General features: G+C 46.0%; 1 protein-coding gene across 1 annotated transcript; it reads right to left on the minus strand.

The window, feature by feature from the left end:
* Positions 1-4753: 4753 nt before the first annotated feature.
* On the minus strand, positions 4754-22036 carry UBE2G2 (ubiquitin conjugating enzyme E2 G2). The gene is made up of 6 exons (XM_005151014.4): positions 21892-22036; positions 16736-16771; positions 16603-16648; positions 10945-11063; positions 8344-8484; positions 4754-6695 (listed from the first exon to the last, which is right to left on the minus strand). Exons 1-6 carry the CDS (start codon positions 21932-21934, stop codon positions 6583-6585), a joined length of 498 nt encoding a protein of 165 aa, XP_005151071.1. The 5' UTR covers positions 21935-22036; the 3' UTR covers positions 4754-6582.
* Positions 22037-22146: the final 110 nt, after the last annotated feature.

Consider the following 22146-nt stretch of genomic DNA (forward strand, 5'->3'; position numbering starts at 1 on the left):
CCTGAGCAGGGCTCTAATTACAGCCCATCCTCTCCCAGCCCAGCCCAGCAGCACTCAGCCAGTGCTGCCTTTGAAGTCTGGGCTTTCAGGAACCACCACCAGGCTGCTCCTAATTGCCCTTTGTGAGAGTGGGGAGGGATTGGAGCCAGGAGGGGCAGGTGAGGGGGGCAGCAGGGCTGCTGCAGGGGAGAAGCTGGGGTACCACTGATGGGGTGCTCAGCACGTGGCATCACCCTGGGCTGATTGGTTTCTGTGGGTCTGCGGATGGAGGTGGAATCTAATGTATGAGAAGGAAGTCAACCTGAGTCTTGTTTGATGGGATTGTAATTCACTGGCAAAATAAACCAGATGCACCCTGGTTACTGGCTGGGTGTTAAAAGGATGGGTGCTGAAGAACATCAAATGCTAAAAGTGAGGCTGAATGGGCACAGTTTGGACAAATGGCTTCAGCAACAATACTGATGCCTTCATAAAATCAAGTTTCATATAGAGCCCTAAGACCTTAATAAGGCCATCAAACACAAGTATTCCCACCAAGGCCATGCCTCGGCTCCAAGGTGGAAGAACTTGTGTCAAAGCAGGATGTGGCCAAGGACAAAACTCAACTTCTCATCACCTCTCCAGGCAACGCTCCTTTGAAAACACCTTCCCTCCAGCCTACACCTCTGGCATCCATCCTTCATCACAAGGACTGGTGAGCAAAGCCAAGCTCCAGCTGAGCAAGGCCCCTGCTGAGCCCCCCTTGCAGCATGCCCACCAACCAGATCCAACCCCAGAGGCTTCCAACATTGCATAAAAACAAACTCCCCAGCTTGGTCACTGCCCCATGCTCCAACATCCCCTGACTCACAGGGGGATAATTGGCCAGGGGAAGCTGTGCAAGGCACAAAGCTCTGGGGATGGGTTCAGTCATCTCAGAGGTATGGGCATCTCTTGCTCTTCAAGCACAGAATGACATTCCCCTCCCTACTGGCTGTCACTGACCAAGCCTGCAGGGAGCAATGTGCTGACCAGAGCAGTGGAGGAAGACGGGGATGCTGGTGAAGCAGCACACCCAGAGAGGAGCCTGTGCGAACGTGTCCCAGGGCAGACTCGGTGAGGGAACCACATTCACCTCATGCTGTCCTGCCAGCCCTGCTATGGGCTCTATCTGCTAAATTGTTCTGGCCTGGTAAAAACTGGTTTTGGGCAAAACACCCAACCGGGCTGTGGGTGAGAGCCTCCGCAGGCCAGGCCCAGTACCCAGGTGCATGGGTGCCCCCCGGCATGCTGCATCCTGCATCTCAGCACTTTGAACCCACCTCCCGCATCCCTGCACAGCTCCACAGGCGCGGCTGCATTCGCCCTCACCCACAGCCAGGCAGCAATGAACCCACCCTCATGGGCAACCCCTGCAGCTCTCCTGGACAGAGACCCAGCTCCTTGAGAGCTGTGACAGCAGCACAGAGCCTCTTCCCCCACTGCCTGACTCCTGCATCCCTGCATCATGGAACCCCAGACTGGTTTGGGTTGGAAGGGATCTTAAAACTCACCCAGTTCCAACCCCCTGCCATGGGCAGAGACACCTTCCACTAGACCAGGTTGCTCCAAGCCCCATCCAACCTGGCCTTGAACACTGCCAGGGATGGGGCAGCCACAGCTTCTCTGGGAAACCTGTGCCAGGGCCTCAGCACCCTCACAGGGAAGAACTTCCTAATGTCAAATCTAAATCTATAATTTTTCATCTCAGAGCCATTCCCCCTTGTCCTGTCACTACAGGTCCTTGTCAAAAGTCCCTCTCCATATTTCTTGTAGCCCCTTTAGGCACTGGAAGCTGCTCTAAGGTCTCCCTGGAACCTTCTCTTCTCCAGGCTGAACAAGCCCAGCTCTCTCAGCCTGTCTCCATAGCAGAGGTGCTCCAGCCCTCGGAGCATCTTTGTGGCCTTCTCTGGACTCACTTGAGCAGTTCCATGTCCCTCTTGTGTTGAGGGCCCCACGGCTGGACACAGGACTGCAGGGGGACTCTCACAAGAGTGAATTAAAGGGGGTGAATCCCTTCCCTTGACCTGCTGGTCACGCTTCTTGCACTTGGCTTTGCTGAGCTACATGAGGTTCAACCTCTCTAGCCTGTAAAGGTGCCTTTGGATGGCATTCCTGCCCTGCAGCGTGTCAACCACATCACACAGCTCAGTTTTGTTGGCAAACTTGCTGATGCTGAATGCATTGAAGCATCCCCAGAGAACCCTGCCCTGGCAAGGCAGTGCTGGCTGGTGCCCCACACATGGAGAAAGGGGACTTGGCTCAGGACTTGGCTCATCTCCCCTCAAACCCTTCAGCAATGACATGACTAGACAGACCCACTGGCAAATCGCTCCCTGAGAGCTCACGCACGCACTGCTAACAGTGGCAGCTACCCTGTAATAACCCGCTGTCCCTATCATTACCATTAATTATATATTAACATACCCCATAATCTTAACAGCTGCTCAGTCACATCTCAGGGGGTGTGAGCTGCTTTCAGAAGCCACCTGGCTCCTTCTCCTCTGGCTCTTACAGCCACTCATCCTGGAGAGGGGCTTGCAGCTGGGGCAGGACTTGGATCCAGCAGGCAGCCGTTGGATCAGCCTGGGATGGGCAGGAATGTCACCAGGGCTGGAGTCATAGGGAAGGCACTGATGTCCTGGCTGCCCCATGCTCCCAAGGGACAGCACTGATCACATTATGCAGGATCACCCAGCTTAAGCAAGTCCCCATCAGTGCTGAGTTTCATCCCTGCAGCTCTAGGGAGCCTTGCACCACTGATCTGTGACCCCAGTAGTGCTTCTGATGCATGGGGCACTGGGTGGGACCTGGCTGCATGAGAAGAGACAGTCCACTGGGGCTGGTGCAGGGGTTCAGCCACTGTTCAGACAGCACATCCTAACTAGATGCTACAGGAGTTCTCCAGACACCTGTACCACCCCAAGCATCCCCCCAGCAGGCAGCAAGGCCCTCAGCATCCCTCACCTCCCACTCCTTCTCCCAGCTTGCTGAAAGGAAAAGTGATTTTCTTCTTCCACCAAGCCAGGGAAAGTTGAGAGAAGCAACACAGGGGAGGCAACCACAAAGCTGCTGCCCCTTTCTGGAGCTACCTCCTAGAAGCTGGGCCAATCCCACATCCGAGACTATCCCAGGATCAGCAGCACAGCTGGCACTGGGGATGGACATACAGGCCTGTGCTGGCAGAGGTGGTGTTTCTTTTTGATTCTCATAGGGGTAAAAGACACAGCATCCTCACAAAAACACAACCTCAGGGAGAAAAGCAAGGATCTTCTAGACAAAGCTTTCACAATTTCATCTCAAAGGCAACACATTGCCTTCCATTCATGATGCAGCTCCATCCAAACAGCAAGCTGGAAAGCAGCCTGGAGCTGGCTCTGCCCCGAAGCTGCAGCTGTTTCATGTGGCTCCAACGCCTCTCGCCCTGCAGCTCGCTCTTTCAAAGAGCCGCCTGCATGCACACAGGCACACAAAACACAGTTAATGAATGTCTCGCGTCCCGCTGTGTGTGTTCTGACACAGCCCTGCTTGCCAAGGGAAAGAACTGTGTGGATGTATGTGCATACAAAGGCTTTAAAGAGGACGTTCCTGGCATTTCTCAGCTTTGTTGAAGGGGTTTGGGTTTTTTAATATAAAAGCAAATATAATCCAGAAGAAGGAATTTTTAGAAATCTTGGATACTCTACCTGCATGTGCAACACCTGAGAGCCACGACGTTCCCCAAGGAACCTGTTTTACAGTAACTGCTTCAGACGAAAAAGAGGCATTGCTCAGGAGGACATTGCTACTGGCTGGTATTACACACACTGCCAATGTCAGTGCTCTTTCACAAGGGGAGAGGATTAAGCCTTTCAGGGATCACGGCTCAACACAGCAGCTTTACATGCTGTAACTGCTCTCAGATGTCTCACAGTTATAGTAAGCCGCCTGCACAGTGAAAGCCTCTTAGTGCACAACACAGGCAGGGAGTCGGGCAGGATGAACCCTTGTGCTGTGCACGAGGATGCAGGTTATCCTGGAATAATGAGGATGAAACTTTATTTCTATCCTGTGAGTCAAACAAACCGTGAATCTAACACACTGACCATGGTGTCATGTTTAAAACTTTCAACGAACACAAACACCCACTCCCAGTTCCAGCTATGCAAACAGCCATCACTCAGGACAGTTCTCACCTCAACAAGGCAAGTTTTACCTCTCTGAGGTGGACATCTGCTTACCTTTTGTCACCTGCAAAACTGCCCATATGTATGGTCCCTGGGTGGCTTAAAACACCCAAGTTATTGAGCCCACTGCATGCCAGTCACTGAAAAATTAAGTACTTTATTTCTAAGCAGCAGAGGTTTGGGGACTACAGAAATTCTCTGCAGGAATTGACATTTGTCCTCAAATGTGAGAGCTAATATCAGCAAATTTTTGAATGATATATTAAATTTCATGGTTCACCTGTTGCCATAACCAGACCTTCCCAGGCCAGATGCATGGATCATAGCATCTCTGTAAGAAGTAAGCTGCATCACATCTGCCTGCTGTCAGTTTTTTGCAGTTTTCTTTGAATTACCAAGTCATTGCCATCATTAGAGAAGAGACACTTGCCTGGAAAGCCCAAGCCACTGTGTCAACTCCTCCACTCCTCTAAACCATCCCCTGTGTTTTTAACTGTGTTAGAATAAACTCTCCACTCCTTTGGACCAAGTCAGAATTGGTTACCCATAAAAACACCCACTGCAATATATTTGCATACATCTATGAAAGGAGAAAATATAATCACTTTATTTTCAGTATACAGACTAAATCCCACCATAAAATAATGAGAGAGCACATGTGAATAAAATACTCTGCACTTAAGAAAGCCCACGTCTGCCATGCCTGTGGAACCCATTGTTTGCTGTGTGGTGCTCACAGCTCTCCAGCACCACTTCCAAAAGCAGCTGCAGTACTCCCAGGAGCAACACTCCATCCACTACAATTCAAACAATGCTCCCAGGTTGCATAGAAGTGCTACATTTTCCTGTATACCTTGAAATACTAGTTAGGTACAACACCATTTCATAATTTCTGTTCCCAAACTATGCCAGGTCCCCCTCCCACCCTTACACCAAAGCAAGAATTACTTATACAAGGAGGTAAAACCAGTAAGTTGTGGCAATACAAACTTCAGAGATGGAGGACGATGGCATACTGTGATCTGCAGCATGTGAACATGCAGCACAGACTGCAAGGCATAAATACTGACGAGTTGCACACAGGCGCAAAAGCACAATTGCCTCTGTAAAGCTCTCTCTATGGTGTGACTCCTTCCATGTCACACATGCCAGTGGGTGTGTTATTGCTTGTAGTAAATTGGGGAAGAATTGGACCTACATAAGAAATTCACTTGCAAAGCACAGAAGTTACCAGTGGCCTCTAAGCAGTTCTACAAACTGATCCTTGCAGCTGGATTTTTGCCGCATGCTCCACACCAGTGCTTGGCTACAATATTCTGCAGTTCAAAACCTGCATCTCCCATCCTCTAGCAAACACTGTCAGTGTCTTCTCTGACTCATATTTAAATGCACAACTGCAGGCAGCATAAAGTAGTATTACAGTTAAGTTTCATAAACTTCATCACGTTCATCTCCACTAAACTTAAGAACAGGTGACCTGGGCTGCAATGGCAAAGGCCAGTAGTGCCTTATCCTCTCAACACCCAGATGTCAACAGAAGAGGTGCTGACATTACTGCAGATATTACTGTATGTCCAGCGGAGCAGACACATTCTCACGGGATTTTCAGGCTGCCAACGACCTACCTTGCCCACGGTGACCAAAAGTGTTTAAGAATCCAGACTTTATATCTTGCACCTCTAATTGAATGTTACATTTACAACTGAGTGTCTTTAAGGAGTAATAAAGCAGCTCTTGGGATTTCTTTCCAAGCAGACACTGACTCAAAGGCTCAACACAAACTCACAGTGCTACAGGGGACTCCCAGCCAGTCACTGACAACTCCCTAAATCTTCTCTTACAGTTACATGCTGCACAATCACTTTCTTTCCAAATGCTTCCTGACTATAACCTGGTTTTATAGCCTCTCTTGCTAACTATACTCTTCATATATGTTCTGACTGCAAATGCTGTCCTTAATAAGTATCATAAAATTGACTGATTATTTCCTGTCTACTGGTGCTCCAGATGCAGTGCTACCTATAAAAACATACAACTAATTCTTCCAGCAAGTGATTCAAACCAGCACTGTTCTCAAACAGCAGGTTGGCAAAGGTGGGCTGCAGATTGCAAAGTCTCCAAGCTTTCAATATCAAAGTGAGGTAGCAACAAGCAGCCTTTGTAATAGCATTGTCTCTGTATTTTCCCCTAGTATTAAATTCCTCTTGCACACAATGCAGTGAGTGAAGCAGAGGCTTCTCTGGAGCAGTGTAAGAAGAAAAAAGATGGTAAATAAATAACAACTGATACGAAGAATTAGGCCAATAGCTTTGCAAAGTTTTCCTTTTTGGTACCAGCACTGAGCACTGCTCTTTTTCAGGTGGAGAGGAATACAAAACACTTCAGTCTCTTTGTGAGCTTAAAGTCCAAGTGACTTCTGCACAATCTGCTTGGCAATTTTGTTAAACTGTTCTCTGTCTTCCCGCCACATCTTGGAGGCATCTACATTGGCTCCACTTTCATCATTTGGCTCTGAAACGAGAAAGACTGAAAGGTAGGTGGACAGGCAGGCAAAGGAGCAAGACCCTCTTGCTTCTTCAATAATGCCTCTGTACTGCCACTTCCCTGTGGCTCTGACATGCTTCCCCTGCTTGGGACTAAAGAAATACCACTAGAAAGAAAATCCAGTGACAGCCACTGGATTCCCAAATGGTTCTGACTGATCACAAGAGAATATCACAGCAAGGTTAAGTTTAGGTAGAGACAAGTGGCAGAGGAGCAATACTTTCTTTTGTTTATGCTCTCGGCAGCTGAGCCCCAGCATGCACATGGAACACCACAATGAGGCACCACCAGTGCTGGCAAGGGGGTGTAAAACTGCACACTGCTCCCTGCAAAATGTCTCTTTCTGGTTTTGCAGCCTCACAGGCACAAAACCCTCCAGACCAGGCCACCCAAACAGGCTCCGTCACGCTTTGGAATAACTTGTTCTATTAAAAAACAACAAAACAGACCAAGAAAACCCATAAAATGCTTTCATTTCTGTAACATCTTTCATTCAAGAATTTCAGGGCATTTTACAAAACACATTAAACCCCCATGACTCTAACACTTAATTTTGTACAGAGGTAAGCTGCAACATGGGATTCATTAGGCTCATGGTCAGCATACAGTGGGACAACTGATGACAGGATTACACAAATCACTAAGATGGAACATACTCTACCCACTTTGCTTCACACACTAGTCCAAATCCACTTCAACCTAGGTAACAGCAGACATCTTGGGCTCTTACCTTTCTTGATTCAATCAGAGAATCCCAGAATGGTTTTGGTCAGAAGGGTCCTTAAAGCTCACCCACTTCCAAACCCCTGCCACGGGTAGGGACACCTTCCACTAGACCAGGTTGCTCCAAGCCCCATCCAACCTGGCCTTGAACACTGCCAGGGATGGGGCAGCCACAGCTTCTCTGGGCAACCTGTGCCAGGGCCTCACCATCTCCATAGTTAAGAGACACAGTGGACAATGCTGATGGCCTGCCCTTAAAAGACAGTAGATGTCTAAAATCTTTTATCATTCAAAACTGATTCTGAGGGACACATCTCTGTTCCTTTCAGGCAGTTCAGTGGCTCTGTTCACTGCATAGAAACAGATGCATCTTTCAGGGAGCTCTACACAACAGAGCAAAACCACAGCCCTTGCTGGATTTAGGGAAAGCAATTTAAAAGGCTGTACAAGAAGTTTTTTCACCCCCCCCTCCTCTTCTGAAGAAGCCTTCCTCTGAATCACAGATGGCAGAATGGGGTATATGAGAAACAACAAACAGAAATGGAGGGTGCTGGCTTGTTAATCTCCCATGGACTCCAGTTCACCCTACTGGTTAGAGATGGCTCAACCAGCTTCTAAAGCCAAATCCAACACGGGCTGTAATCAATACCCTTACAACCTGCAAGAGTTGAATGGACATCATAGACAAATATAAAGATGCAGGAGCAGGCAACCTGGGGAGCCTCTGGACCCAAGTGACCATCACTGTCTGCTCCGCTGCTGCTGAGCAGCTTTAAATGCCCTTTGCTCACTTAAAAAACATCAAACAGCAAGAAGCAGCTCTAGCTAACTCAGTAACTGCTCAGTAACAGTAGCTACTAAGAGCTACTGTTAATAAAACAGCAGTCCTTACCTGCCAGCATGCTAACAACTGACAAAAGGATCTTTTCCACACTCTGCACGGGACTCCACCGCTCAGCACTGCTTTCATATCCCATGGGATCATCCCCAGGAGCATGAAGAATAGAGATGCAAACTCTCCCATCTGGGTAAACTGCACAAGAAGTAAAAGGGATTGATTGTTACTCAATGGAAATACTTGACCTCTCCAGATCTTTAGCAGATACTAGTATTTGGACTTGGCCTTCCTATAACTGAAGCTAAACCTCTTCCAAAGGCAAGAGGACACAAATTTGAAAGAAATCTAGCAAAACTCTCCTTTAAGCAAATCTGACAAACGTGAGTCATCCTTCCCCAGCAGAAGCCTGCTGGGAGCACTTCTGTCATTTAATAACCAGTGACAGGATCCATGGACAAAATAAGAGATGCAGCCTGGTGGAACAAGGCGAGTATTAATGCATACACACAGTTTCAAGTAGGTAACCAGTCCTCTTTAAATCAAAGGACAACAGTCACAGAGCACTGAATGCATGTTGGAGTCCTTCACAAGATTGAGACTGGAAAAAAAATTAAGCAAACCCGCTCTGCTGCAGCAAGGAGGAAAATTGGTATGTTATGAGCAACATAATTGATCCTATTTTGAACATTATGGAGGTGCAACCAGAATAGTTCAGACTACTGATTTTAATTTTGCTTAAAGCTCAGAGGTTTAAATTCCCTAGAAACAAGGTAACCTATCAATTAAGGATACAGCCATCTTCCCCTCCCACCTTTAGCTCAAGCAAAGCATCTGCAACAAGTCATCTTCAGAGACACTGGGCTCCACTGACTTGATAATGAGGGCAAAGAAAGCTTGAGGACGCAACACAGAGAGAATGGAGTTTGAAACACTGCTTTAGCAACATGGCCTAAAGCTGCAGCCTCCCATGGAAGGACAACTTCAGCCCAGTACTTTCAGTGCTTCCATTCCTTGGGTGACCAACCTGTGCCGCTGCCAGGAAAACAAGACAAAACGAAAAGAGGGAATAACTGCTGGAAGCAGTTGTGCTCATTTTCAGTTCTTTCCATTCACTCAGCTAATGTCTGCACAAGCCTGCAACATGTAAGCACTCTGGAAGACTTTTATTTATGTCCCCTCCTGCAGCCCCAGGCTGGTGACTGGAGCTGGTCTAGCCATAGCTGGAAGAGGTAAAAACAGTGTGTGCTGAATCAGCACTTCTCCTTGCAAGTTAAAAACACACTGGTAGAAAGTATTTCACTTGTAAGTTACTCTAATGTTTTTATGCAGAACCTCATTTAAAACAGCTGGACCATAGCAGCACAGTCAAGACAGCAAAAATTGATTCCTCTGATGTACTCATCTTCCCACTATGTCACTAAATGCTCATGCAAGACTTTCTATTAATTACTAGCTGAAGTTATCTTCACCAGAGCATCCATGAACATAATTTTAAGAGAAGATAGTTATGTGGTGTCTCAGTTCCCCATGTACATAACACAAACTGCAAAGATAAGGGAACACAGCAGACTTCTTAAATATTATCCTTGCTCTTCCTCAGAGGTGGAGGATTAAGCACTTAAGCCACCCTACTTCTACAGCCTGTCTGGGTAGAAACAGACCATCACAACCCCACCTGAGAAGCACAATTCTAGAATCTACTTTTGGTGATTTCAATTTTAGATTAACATCACCCAGAATCACAGGACTTTAATAAGCTATGCTGACCATCCAGTAAACCCCAGTAAGGAAACACTCACACGTAACACATGAGAGTCAGGCAGTTTGTGCCTCTCCACACCCCACTCCTCCCTCCTCTGCTGTGCACAAAACAGCTGCCAGCGGCAAACCTCAAGCCAAGGTCAAAACTGGAGCTGCAGAGTATTGTGTGGACATGGATTTCCTCACGGAGACCAGTCCTGCCAAGAAGTTTGGGTGAATGAGTCCAGCTGGAGCAAGGTGCCAATGCAGCCACACTGCTTCCAGGTGCCAAACTTTCCACTGCTGCAGACATCAGAGCTTCAGAGGTGATGCTATACTGCCTTGGGCATGTCCACACAGTTCTACACCATGATATGCAGGTGTGTCTTTCATAGGAGAACAAAAAGATGTGGACTAAATGGGCAAGGATCTGCATCAGTGGTACTCTGAGGAGGGTAGAACAGAACTTCAAGAAATTGCAAAACTCCTTGGAATAGGATGAAATAAACTGATTTCCAGCTGAGATTAAGATTTGTGTTATTCAAGCGCAGGAATGTCAGCTGGGAAGGAAACACTAGGCAGGAAGGCAGCATTTTTGTTTTATTGCTCTCAAGTGGCAGAGGCCTAATAGGCTAGAATATATTTCCAGCCCCTTCAATTACTTCCATTGAAAAGTCTTCAGATAATCTTGTCACCATGAGAACTGCAGAGAAAAGGCCAGCAAAGCTTTAATACTAAATACCTGCAAACATGTCATCTGCTTGAACAGAGCACTCTGTGTGTACCATCAGAAATATTACTAAACCTGAGAGAGAATCACCCTTGGTAAGGATGTCAGCCCTCCTGCTGCAAAAGTTAGGTTTTCAGGTGCATAAGCAACCCACTTCCCCACATGTCTTGCTGCATCAGACTTACTGTTTGGATGGAACATCTCACACGTGAACCTCATCTTCGGAGGACTTAATGGGTAGTCGAGTGGGAAGCTCAGAACAGCAGGGAACACCCCATACTCGAAACAGGTGTCTTCTGGACCCCTAGAGACAGATAAAAGGCTATTCACCAGAGCTTTAAATACTTCTTTCACCCAAGTTCTTGTCTAATGAGACATGTGAGGTTTGGGCCATATCAATCTCCATCAGAAAGCAAAGAGTTAACACACTGTTACCCCCCACCTCATAAACTTAAATCCAAATATGGGGCTTGGGAGGGAAGGGGGAAATCAAAGCTTGCACACTAAATTACTAGGAAGGTCACAACACTGCTTAATTAGCAGGGTGTGTCTGGATAAAATTGGAGTATCTGGCTCCAAGGCATGTTCCAGGATTTGAGCATCTGCACGTCAAGAGAACGCAGAGGCAGGTGTGGGACTCCTGTGCCTTTGAAGATACTGTTATGCTGCACAAGGCAGAGATGGCAAATGCTATAGCTCAAAAATAATGTATAAAACCCACGGAGCTTTAAGCTGCCAGTTTCGAGCACAACCACCCATCAACACTTATCACTGACTGGTGAACACACCCCACAACAATGCATTATGAAAATAAAAACAAAGCTCAGGAACTGTAATTGCTAGATGCAGGACAACAGTGTCTCTTTGCAGACTTAAGGTACCTAATTTGCACACCCTTAAGTGCACTCAGAGAACAAATGGCTTCATCGGGGGTTCTGCAGAAACACTTCCTTGTGTTCACCATCTAGTTCAAAGTGCAATGAAGTTGAGAATATAAAGACAAGTATTTCACCCTCCCTACGCAAAACGTTTTTGGAAAGTGAGCAAAAAAAATTTCTTAGCCATGATTTATTAAAACTTGATGCACCATGTGGAAGTTATAACACAAACATGATCTCCCTTGATTGGAAAGTACAAAACAAGCTTCACCACTTGAAAATCTTAGCCAAGAAGGCCTTATGTATTCAGTTAAAAGGTTTTCAAATGAGGGTTATACTGTCTGGGAAATAAGCTTTAGGAATATACTAATGCTTCCTCCTAGTCACAATGCACACTCTCCATGCCAGAAAGAACGTGAAAGTTCAAGGACTCCTAACAGCTAAGACTGCAAGTGGTAACCTACAGAAAAAGAAAACTGAGCCCAGCAAAACCTAAAGCCCTAGAAGGCTCACTCTCCTGAACCTTGGGATTCAAAAGACTTGGCTGATAGATAAACACAAGAGCCATGATTTAACCCTGAGCATTGACACTGGCAGGTAAGATTAGAGGAATGCATCAACATACAGCAAGAATGAAAGCTTAACCAGCTCAACCATTTTGATCTCCTTTTGGCCTTTTCCCTCATTTGGTCAGGATTCAGTTCGCATCTGAATGCATTTTTTCATGAACATTTTAATTCCAGCTGCATTTTAAAGGCTTATTGTTGAACTTCTAAGAGTATGTACATACACCCATTGTAAAGCTGGTGGGTGTCTCATGTTCTGTTTTGAGAGCAAACACACAGCCTTAAGGGCTCTTCTGTCAAATATATTAACCCAACATGCTCCATTTTAGGACCTGTATTCTGTGAGCAAAACGTTTTTGTTTTAGCCATTCAGTGCTGCCAGGATCAACTTCAAAGAAATTATTAAAGCCAATCCAAGACAGCATTTGCAACTACAAAACACTCAGGCCACAACATTCAAACTTGACAGCATCACTTTCAGTTCAAAAAGGACATTGGCAGGGTCAGAGAAGTAAAGAGCAAAGCACATTTTGCAATCACACCACCTGCTCTGCTAAGATTTCAAAGTACATGGACATGGACAGTGGGATTGAGTGCACCCTCAGCAAGTTTGCCATCAATAAGCTGCATGATGTAGTTGACATGCTGCAGGGCAGGGACGCCATCCAGAGGAAACTGAACAGGCTGGAGAGGTGGGCCTGGGCAAACCTCATGAAGCTCAACAAGGCCAAGTGCAAAGTCCTGCACCTCAGTCAGGGCAACCCTAAGCACAAATACAGGATGACTTACCAGACAACCAAGCTGCTTAGTTGTGTGAGAGATACGACAAACAACTCTGCTGACATAAGACATAGCATGAAAATAAGAAACTCTGGACTCCACAAGCTGGCTAACTTAGGCAAGGGGAAGAAAAGGATGATGGGTATATCTGCCAAAACACGAGCGAGAAGCACATTGACAAGGACAATTAATTCTGTAATCACAGCTTCATGTACATTGTAAATAGTTTCTTATTTGTAAAAAGATGCTGGAAAAAGACCAAAACCCACAGTCACCAGATGCTGAAAAGGGGAATTCCATGCTAAACAAATTCATAAGCCTAATTATATATCTAATTACCTTTTCTAGAAAGGTTTTTGGTAAGTTGACTTCGTTTTATCGTGTTTGGTTTTCAAACAATCCTTAGGCTAATAAAGCTCTTAACAATTACGTGAGGTTTGTGTCTTTTGGGGATAAACCTTAATAGTGTACACCTGTATATGCCAACCAAAGAGGACAAAACTTGGTCTTGAAATGCTGAAGTCACAAACTTGCACAACACGGTGCAGTGCTACAGTAATGACTGTTATGACGGTAAACTCTCTTGACATGCTTGGGCTATTTCTCATCACAAGTCACCCTGCTGCAAAGATCTGGCTTTCACATACTCTAATTCAGCATCTGTGTGATGTCTTATCAAAAGGGTGTATTTCAGGCCAGGCTCCAAACCTCCACTGTTCAGAAAGTTCACATTGTTTTTTCAGTTCTAGATCCATTACACTCACTTTGGGAGCATAAGAACTGTTCCATTATTCAGACATGTCAATCAGCCTTAACATGTATATGTTTAATATTTCTCCAGCACTGCTACTACAGGCAGGAACACCAGAAATACAAATTATTATTACTATTATTTTAAACAGCATTATTCTACCCCTGAGCCAAATTCTTCCAATAATCCGTGTAACATCACCTAGCCCATCTCTGAACTGATAAATGGGCAATGCCTTTTCCCTCTTAGGTCTCTTTCTTATTTAGTTGCCGTTACATGTGCTCTAGGCTTACATAAATTGGGTGAAAGAAAAAAAATAGAAGTATTCTCTTCATTACTACATCACTTGCCTTTCACACTTCATCTGTCTAAAAGTTAAAGTAAAGCCAGCTTTACTTCATTTCCTCACCCTTGCTTATTTCATTCCCCAAATCTCACACAGCACATTTGAGATTACAAAACATTAGAAGATAATCACAGACAAACACAAACAAGTCATTTAGCTTGCTTTCCAAATGTATGCAAACATTTCTACTACTAGAGTTGTGTAAAAAGATGAAAGTAACCAAACATGTTTAGGGTAAACATGTTTCTATTGTACCACAGCTTCAGAATTTAGCAGATCTTAAAATATAATTTAATATGACACACACAATATAGAAACCAAAATGAAAGTGCCTCCGCCTCTCACTTTGTGCTGACAAAGGCCTGAAGCTCAACACTCAGCACTTTAAATGGCTTTCAAGTCTGCAAGCAGCTCCTCTATTAAGAATTTGTTATGGGAAACATAAGAAAAAGTATTTTCTAGATAATGAAACAAATGCAAAAGTAGTTCTGTGTGTCCCAATTAAAGCTCTACTTAACCACATAGTCTCTGCTAGGAGAAGGTACCAATAGGCAGGAATTTCCTTCCATATTCCAAGAAGTTCATTAAATCCTCCGGGATTTCTGAACTCTAAGCAACGCACAGCTGTCTTAACTCAAATTTGGTACATTACAAAACGTGTATCTCAGAAGAGACATCCCATTTGCAGAAAGAAAAAGCATAAGACCCTGCAGCCAAACTCTTAGGTAATTTGTTGCCTGACACCAATTTCCACGCCAGGTGTTTATTTTCAGGGGACTAAGCTCCCAGGAAGTACAACCTGTTTATTACAGAATAAATTACTGTACATAAGCAGAGGCATTTGCCAACTCCTCATATCAATCAGCAAACAAGCAGTGGTAATCCAAACCTCCATTTACCAGACCTAAAATAACTCAGAGGCTCATGCTCGTTATAAAGGAGGATCACCCACGCAGCCAGCTTGTGTGGAATAGGTGATGTGCTATAGCTCGGGAAGCTTTTGTATTGGTTGTGTGCCTGACCCCAAGACACAGAAATCTTGGTTTTCATCCCAAGACAACATGCTCCAAGCTAATAGAGGAGATAGGGAAATTCTGCCACCCACACTAGTTGAGAATCTCATAAGTCAGCACTGGTGGTTGCACTGAAAACCTGCTAAGAGCACAGCAGGGATGCTGCGAGCAGGGGCTCCTTAGCACTGGCTGAGGGAAAGGAAATCACCAACTCTTACTAAAGGAGTCATGAAACACAGAGCATGGATCTACCCTAACAACAGACCACCAGCTTCAATAGATGTAGCTGTTTAGAGCATCTTCATCTTTTAATTCTGTAGTATTTATGTAATATGCCAGAGCCAAGTGACAAAGCTCTCTTTTCTTCTCCCCTACTGTTCTTGAACCTAAAGATCATGGGTTATTACATGTACCCAAATTTTCCAAAGAAGGGTACAGCATGAGTAAAAGAGTACAAGCGAGAGAAAAGATAACTTGTAAGATGCCAGGTTGGACGAAGCCTTGGGTGACATGATCTAGTGTGAGGTGTCCCTGCCCATGGTAGGGGGGTTGGACCAGATGATCTTAAGGTCCTTTCCAACCCTAACTATTCTATGATTCTATGCTGGGCAAGAAGATTTTGTCTTTCCATGGCAAGTTTTGCTATGAACAACTGTATGCATCAGTTTGAGAGTGGAAGGGGAGAACACAGCTTTGTAAATAAGTCTTTGTCATCTTCCAAACCACATATGGTAGCGATCAGAAGTATTCACCAAGAAAAGAGCTTTCTACACAGAACCACTGCACCCACTGTCTTTGCATGACCAGACGATTCATGAAGTGTAAAATTCAAGATATTTTTAGTTGAACTGCTTTCTCAGCTCAATTCCATTCCATTTTTTCTGCTGAAGAGCAAGTGAACTCATTTTAGACATTTTTTTTCTCCTATCACTGATAATCTGTGTATTTTGCTCCACTTAAAGCATGAGAAAAGCACAGCCTGTATTTGCCACCCAGTAATGTTCCCAACAGGTTTGTGTGATCTACAAATAATTAAATTGTTTCCTGCAGTGTTCATATATGCAACATATATCCAAGGGAGACCAAACGAAGATTCCTGTCAAGTCTGCAAGTTACTTATGCTTTAGGTATGGTTACCCCAACCGTTGCAGTGTTCAAGGCCAGGTTGGATGGGCTTGGAGCAACTTTGTCCAGTGGAAGGTGTCCCTGCCCATGGCAGGGGGTTGGAACTGGGTGAGCTTTAAGGTCTCTTCCAACCCAAATCATTCTGTGAATCTATGTTGCTTACTATCATGACATCTGTACAACAAATGATCACTTAAGTCCCAATGCTGCTCCTGTCACACTCTTTAAATTCCAAATATAATTCCCTGTTCAGGTCAGAAAAGAAATTCCCAAAGGACAAGGTTGATGTTACACACACCTGGTATTTTTTTATATTCTTATTCTCCTAGAAGCTAATCACAGCGTGCAAGTGCTGATTTTGGATACAAAACTATATTAACTCACATAATCAGAGCTTCCCACTCAAAGAAGTTCTCTTCATTCACAGGACCTATGAAATAAAAACAAAACAATGCTTAATGCTACCTCAACGCAAAGCTACAACTTCACCATGCACAAACCCTGCTCAGCTCCTCACCTGCTACAATCCCCTCGGGTGGGTTCAGGGTCAGCTCTGTAAAAATAAAACACAAGGAAGGTTAACATGACCTGCAAAACCAAGCATTTTGTCTGGCATTTGGGTGACCAAAGCTTAGCACAGAAGCCCCATCAGCAAACAACCCTGGAGAAAACCTTGAGGACACCACTGGGCAAAACTTCCCCTTAAGAACCCCCAGAATCTCACTGCTTACAATGTAACTTCTTCATGCAATGGTTTTCTAGGCAAAATTGTCTTTTCATGCCTTTTTGGGGGCTCCTAAAACTCCTGTTTTCCCAGGGGCAACAATTTAAAACTGAGAAGGAAGAAAAAAATGTCTTTCTACAAAGCATGGAAAACTGCTTTTGGACCATTGTAGTATCTGCAGGTACAAACTCAACAGCCTGAAGACAATACAGGTTGTAACCATGTAATCTTCCTACACCAACTCAGACTTGACAGCAACTCAACACTAGAACCCAAAACGACACAGGAAGTTGGAGAAGCTGAAGCAAGAGAGCTTTGACAAGCAGCTCTCTTCCTTGAATTCAATCCAACTCCCCCTGCGTGGCCTGGAAGAGGTGAATCAAAACCAAAGCAGCAATAAAGTCGCCATGGCTGCACACAGCAACTGTGAATCCATCAATCCTCATTTTCTGTAGGAAACTAGTACAGTTCCCAATTCATACTGTAAACTTCAGCATCAGTACCTCATTTCAAGCCTGCTGAAGCCCAGCCCTCTGTGTGTTGATAAAATAATAACCCGTTTTTCTACAATCCAATGTGATGACCATCAACTTCTGGTTTCCAAGGTCCTGTGGAGTAGTAACAGCTGGTGAGGTGAAGTATAACCATGCACAGGCAACCACTGGACCTGTAGTCCGTGGTGGGACTCAACCCCAGCCCTACAGCTCCAAGCAGGACACAGGGCAGCTGGCAGGACTGGTGGCAGGAGGTGACACTCCCAACGGTTTCAGACCGGAGAAGGTGACAGGAATAAGGCCAAACATTTTGCTGACCTAGAATGGTGTTTCCTACCTGATGGCCTGTGGACAACTAGTAGTCCATAACACACAGCCACAGGAAACACCACACACATTCCCATGCATGAAACCAACATGGACCCAGGGAATATGGGAAGTCCCAGAGAGAAAAAAGAGACACTTGACCTGATTTCCATGAGGCTATATGTCAAACTGTGGGTAGTGCTGCACAAAACAGCACATGGAAGTTTGTCTTAAAATAGCTAAGCTACTGTTGGATTCAAACCCATGCTGAGATACACTGACAGGAAAGATAGCAAAACTCTTCTGTTCATTGAGTATTCTATTAACTTTGGCACAGAGCTCTCCAATTGAAGTTCAAAAACACAGCAAGCAGACTGAAACTCAGTGTTATGGTTTCCCATTACATCCTGGTGTTAAGGAGCAGGCTTTTCCCACTTCAGAGTGGGTCTCTGACAGCTTTTCTTGCTGATGTTTTTTAGACAGAAAGAGGGAGATGGCAAACCCAGGAGCTCCTGGAATCATTTTGCTCCATCTTGTGGCTCCCTCTAAGAAGAAAATCCCTCTTATTTCCCATGATTTCCCTTTGTCACTGACCAAAGTGTTAAAGAGGTTTCCATCCTTAAGGATCAGGCAAAGTGGTAACTGGGCAGTGCAGGGGCACATGAGCTTTGATTTTGAGTGGCTGCTACTATACCTGGTCACTGAGGAAGGAACAAACTCCTTTTCTACATGGATGGTCACCTCCTACTCTGTGATTTCTCTAAAGCTGTTCATAGGGAAAATGGGAGCACAGTTTATAGGGAAACATGGATCCTCAAACTACACTAGCTACTTGAGAGAGATGGTTTGCACAAAGTGAGACCCACGAGCCACCTCCCTCAATCCCCTTTCTCTGATGGGCAAGACCAGCAGAAAGACTTGACAGGAGCCCTGGATGCAGCAGCTCCTGACCCATGGCTGACTGGTGACTGTGGGTCTAGGAAAAAACCTCCAAGGAGTGGAACCTTGTGATCTGTGGGACAGTCAAAGTGGGAGCAGATCTGCCAGACAGAAAGGGGCCCTCCTGCCACACTGTCACCACAGCTCCATCATGTTCACCCAGAGCTGTGGGACCCCATGCCTGTTGTTGTGGGGAACTCCCTGCTCAGACAGATGTTGGGTGCATGTTGGAGGAGCCCATGGTGGTGCAGCACACACCACCTGATTCACAGCAATGTCGTCTTCGGCACTGGAGAAGTTTCCACCTTCACATCCTAACAAGACATCCTATTTGGTTTGCCGGGGAATTTTGTTGCATGCAGTCAGGGAATTTGCTTCAAATGGAAACACAATGAAGTCCTAACTTGTAGCACCAGCACTAAACCTTACTTTGAAGCTTTGATTGTAAGCTGAGACTGAATGAAACAGAACTAGCACTACTGAAGTGCAATGCTTCTATTAGGACCATAGGGCAGATTTGGTGCACACAACCAACACCTCCCTTTTAATTTCACTGCTCATTAGGGAGTCATTAGAGGCAAATTACACCTAAGCCAAAAAGAGAAGAACTAAAAAAAACCCTCTTGTTAAAGCAGTTAATAAAAAGATGGATCACATTCTTAACAGAAGTTCAGCAGTGTGTTGCCTAAAAACTGTACCAATTTAGCATATCCCCAAGGTGACTAAATACACAAGACTTGGGAAATATTAAGGGCACATACTCACTTCAGTGTCTGACAGCATCTGAACAGTAGATGCTTAAAAACAGAATCTTGTTCTTATACATCTGCCTCAAATTCTGTTTTATTTTCTCTTCTCTGTTGTGGCATCCAATTGGCGCAAGGCAGTTTGAGCTCACATAGACACATGGCACCGTGTGCATCTGAGGTATTTCATGTTATGCTCAGGAAAGAGCATTTTCAAAGCAGGTTTAAGAGGGACAGCTGCAGAGACCTACTGCAAATGTTCAACCCTCTTCTCCCCTGGAGAGGGCAGCTCATCACAACCCACACCAGTGCAGCAGCTTTCTTGTAGTCCCACATGAACTTTCTCTCTCCAAGCAATAAGGAAAGGAAGCACCCACTTCAGTGAAGCACTGTCACACTTTGTTCTGTATAATGAAGGGGTATTTTTAATGTGAATGCCGAAATCTCAGAACCAACATAATTCACAAACAAAATCTCTCAGTTCACTATAAATGCTAACCTGGGAAACTACACAGAGAAGATTCACTTAATGTCTGCATGTAGCATTACCTCAAATTCTTTTTGATGCTGCTTTACATCGCTTTTTCCTAAAGAATTAATTCATATGAGACTTTCTAGTAAGATCTCACAGCTTCTCAAGAATAAAGGATCAAACCTTGATTTTGGGACTAAGGGGATTCATTTAAGAGAACAGATAAAAGCAGAGCTGAGTATTTCTGCAGCTTTCAGGTCTGTGCTTCAGGATTGCAACAGAAAAGTGCAGGCTTCAATCAAACACTGTCAGCGCCTGCTTCACCTGCATAACCGCATGGTGGGGTTTGCTCCCTACCCCCAGGAGCTACCAGCAGCACCCAGGCAGCAGGGCCCAGGCCAGCCCCAGTCTGGCAAACACCTGCATGACAGGTCAGGTTAGAGACCTGCGCTCTGCAGAGCAGCTGAGAATAAAACTCGATACTGGTAGGAAATGTGCCCATAAATCACAGAATCATAGTTTCGTTTGGAAAGGACCTTCAGATCATCTAGTTCCAACCCCCCTGCCATGGGCAGGGTCACCTCACACTAAATCATATCACCCACAGCTCTGTCCAACCTGGCCTTGCTTCAGGGATGGAGCATTCACAACTTCCCATTGCTTCACCACCCTCACAGTAAAGAACTTGTTCCTGATATCCAATCTAAACTTCCCCTGTTTAAGTTTTAACCCATTACCCCTTGTCCTATCACTACAGTCCTTAATGAATAAATACTCTGTTTTATACAGGCTGGAGTCTTCCACTAAGTGATGGTAAAATGAGAAACAACTCCTCACCCCTGGGCAAACTTGGGAGCTCTGAAATGACCTTCACCAGAGCAGGAGACCAGTTCACAGAATCATCACAGAATCACCAAACGGTTTAGGTTGGAAGGGTCCTTAAAGCTCACCCAGTTCCAACCCCTGCCATGGGCAGGGACACCTTCCACCAGACCAGGTTGCTCCAAGCCCCATCCAACCTGGCCTTGAACACTGCCAGGGATGGGGCAGCCACAGCTTCTCTGGGCAGCCTGTGCCAGGGCCTCAGCACCCTCACAGGGAAGAATTTCTTCTTTACATCTAATCTGCCTCTCCCCTCTGTCAGCCCAAAGTCATTCCCCCTTAACCTGTCACCACAGGCCTCTGTAAAAAGTCCCTCTTCAGATTTCTTGTAGGCACTTCCTACAGCCCAATGCTATCCTTCCCCTACCAAACACTTTTTTTTTCTCCATTCCACTTTCTTGCCTTAAATAAAAGCTACATCACAGGACAAAGGCAACCGGGTAAACAAAAAGGGAAAAAAATACCTCCTGCCAAAACAGCCACCTCACAAGCTCACTGGGGAGCAGATCACCCCCCCCCCCCCACCCAGAAGAAACGAGATGTCTCCAAGGGATCAGCCACTGCTCACCACCACCTGCAAGTCACATCTCATGCAGCCTTCTAAACAAGTCTGACACTGACCACTGAATTTAAGTTTAAAAACTGCTATTAACTGCTGCGCTTCCACTAAGGGCTTGACAAACGGTAGTTAAGGCCACAAAGTTCTGCAACAGAGACTTCCGTGGCCGCAGTTTGTTCCGCCTGGAAAATGTCACCCGGAAAAACCCCAAAAGAATGGGACAGAGAGGAAAGCAGATGCGAATCACACACACGCAGCTCTCGGTGTCGCAGCAGAGGCAGCCGCCTGCTGCAACGGCGCAAGGAGAGCAACCCGGCTGCGGTAAGCGGTGCCGCCCGCGCCGCCCTCCAACCAGCCCGGTGCTCCCGAACCTCCTGCCTCGGGTGTCGCTGCGGGCCGAGCGCCGGCTGGAACACCGCGGCGCACAGGGAGGGAGGCCTGCGGCCTACCCCACCGCCGCCCATGCGCGGCCGGAGGGCTGCGTCCCTCCCAGGCTGCTTTCCCAGGGACAGCGGGAGCCCTAAGGGGTGCAGGCCCCTGCTCTCACTCACGCTTGTATTCGGCCATCAGCCGCTTCAGCGCCGTCCCTGCCATGGCGCGGCACCGCCGCTGCCACCGCCGTTTCCGGGAGGCCGGCTAGAGAGGACGGTTTGAGGCTGATGGGCTGCCCGCTCCTCCTCTATGATACGCACTTAGTCCTCCAAACGCCAGATAAGCGCATGCGCAGAGCAACCCCGGGGCGAGCAGCTCAGTTTGTTGCAGGCGGCTTGACAGGGAACTGGGAAACTCCCGATCCTAGTGATCCC

The sequence above is a fragment of the Melopsittacus undulatus genome, chromosome 6 (assembly GCF_012275295.1).
Source record: "Melopsittacus undulatus isolate bMelUnd1 chromosome 6, bMelUnd1.mat.Z, whole genome shotgun sequence".
NCBI classification, from domain to species: Eukaryota; Metazoa; Chordata; class Aves; order Psittaciformes; family Psittaculidae; genus Melopsittacus; species Melopsittacus undulatus.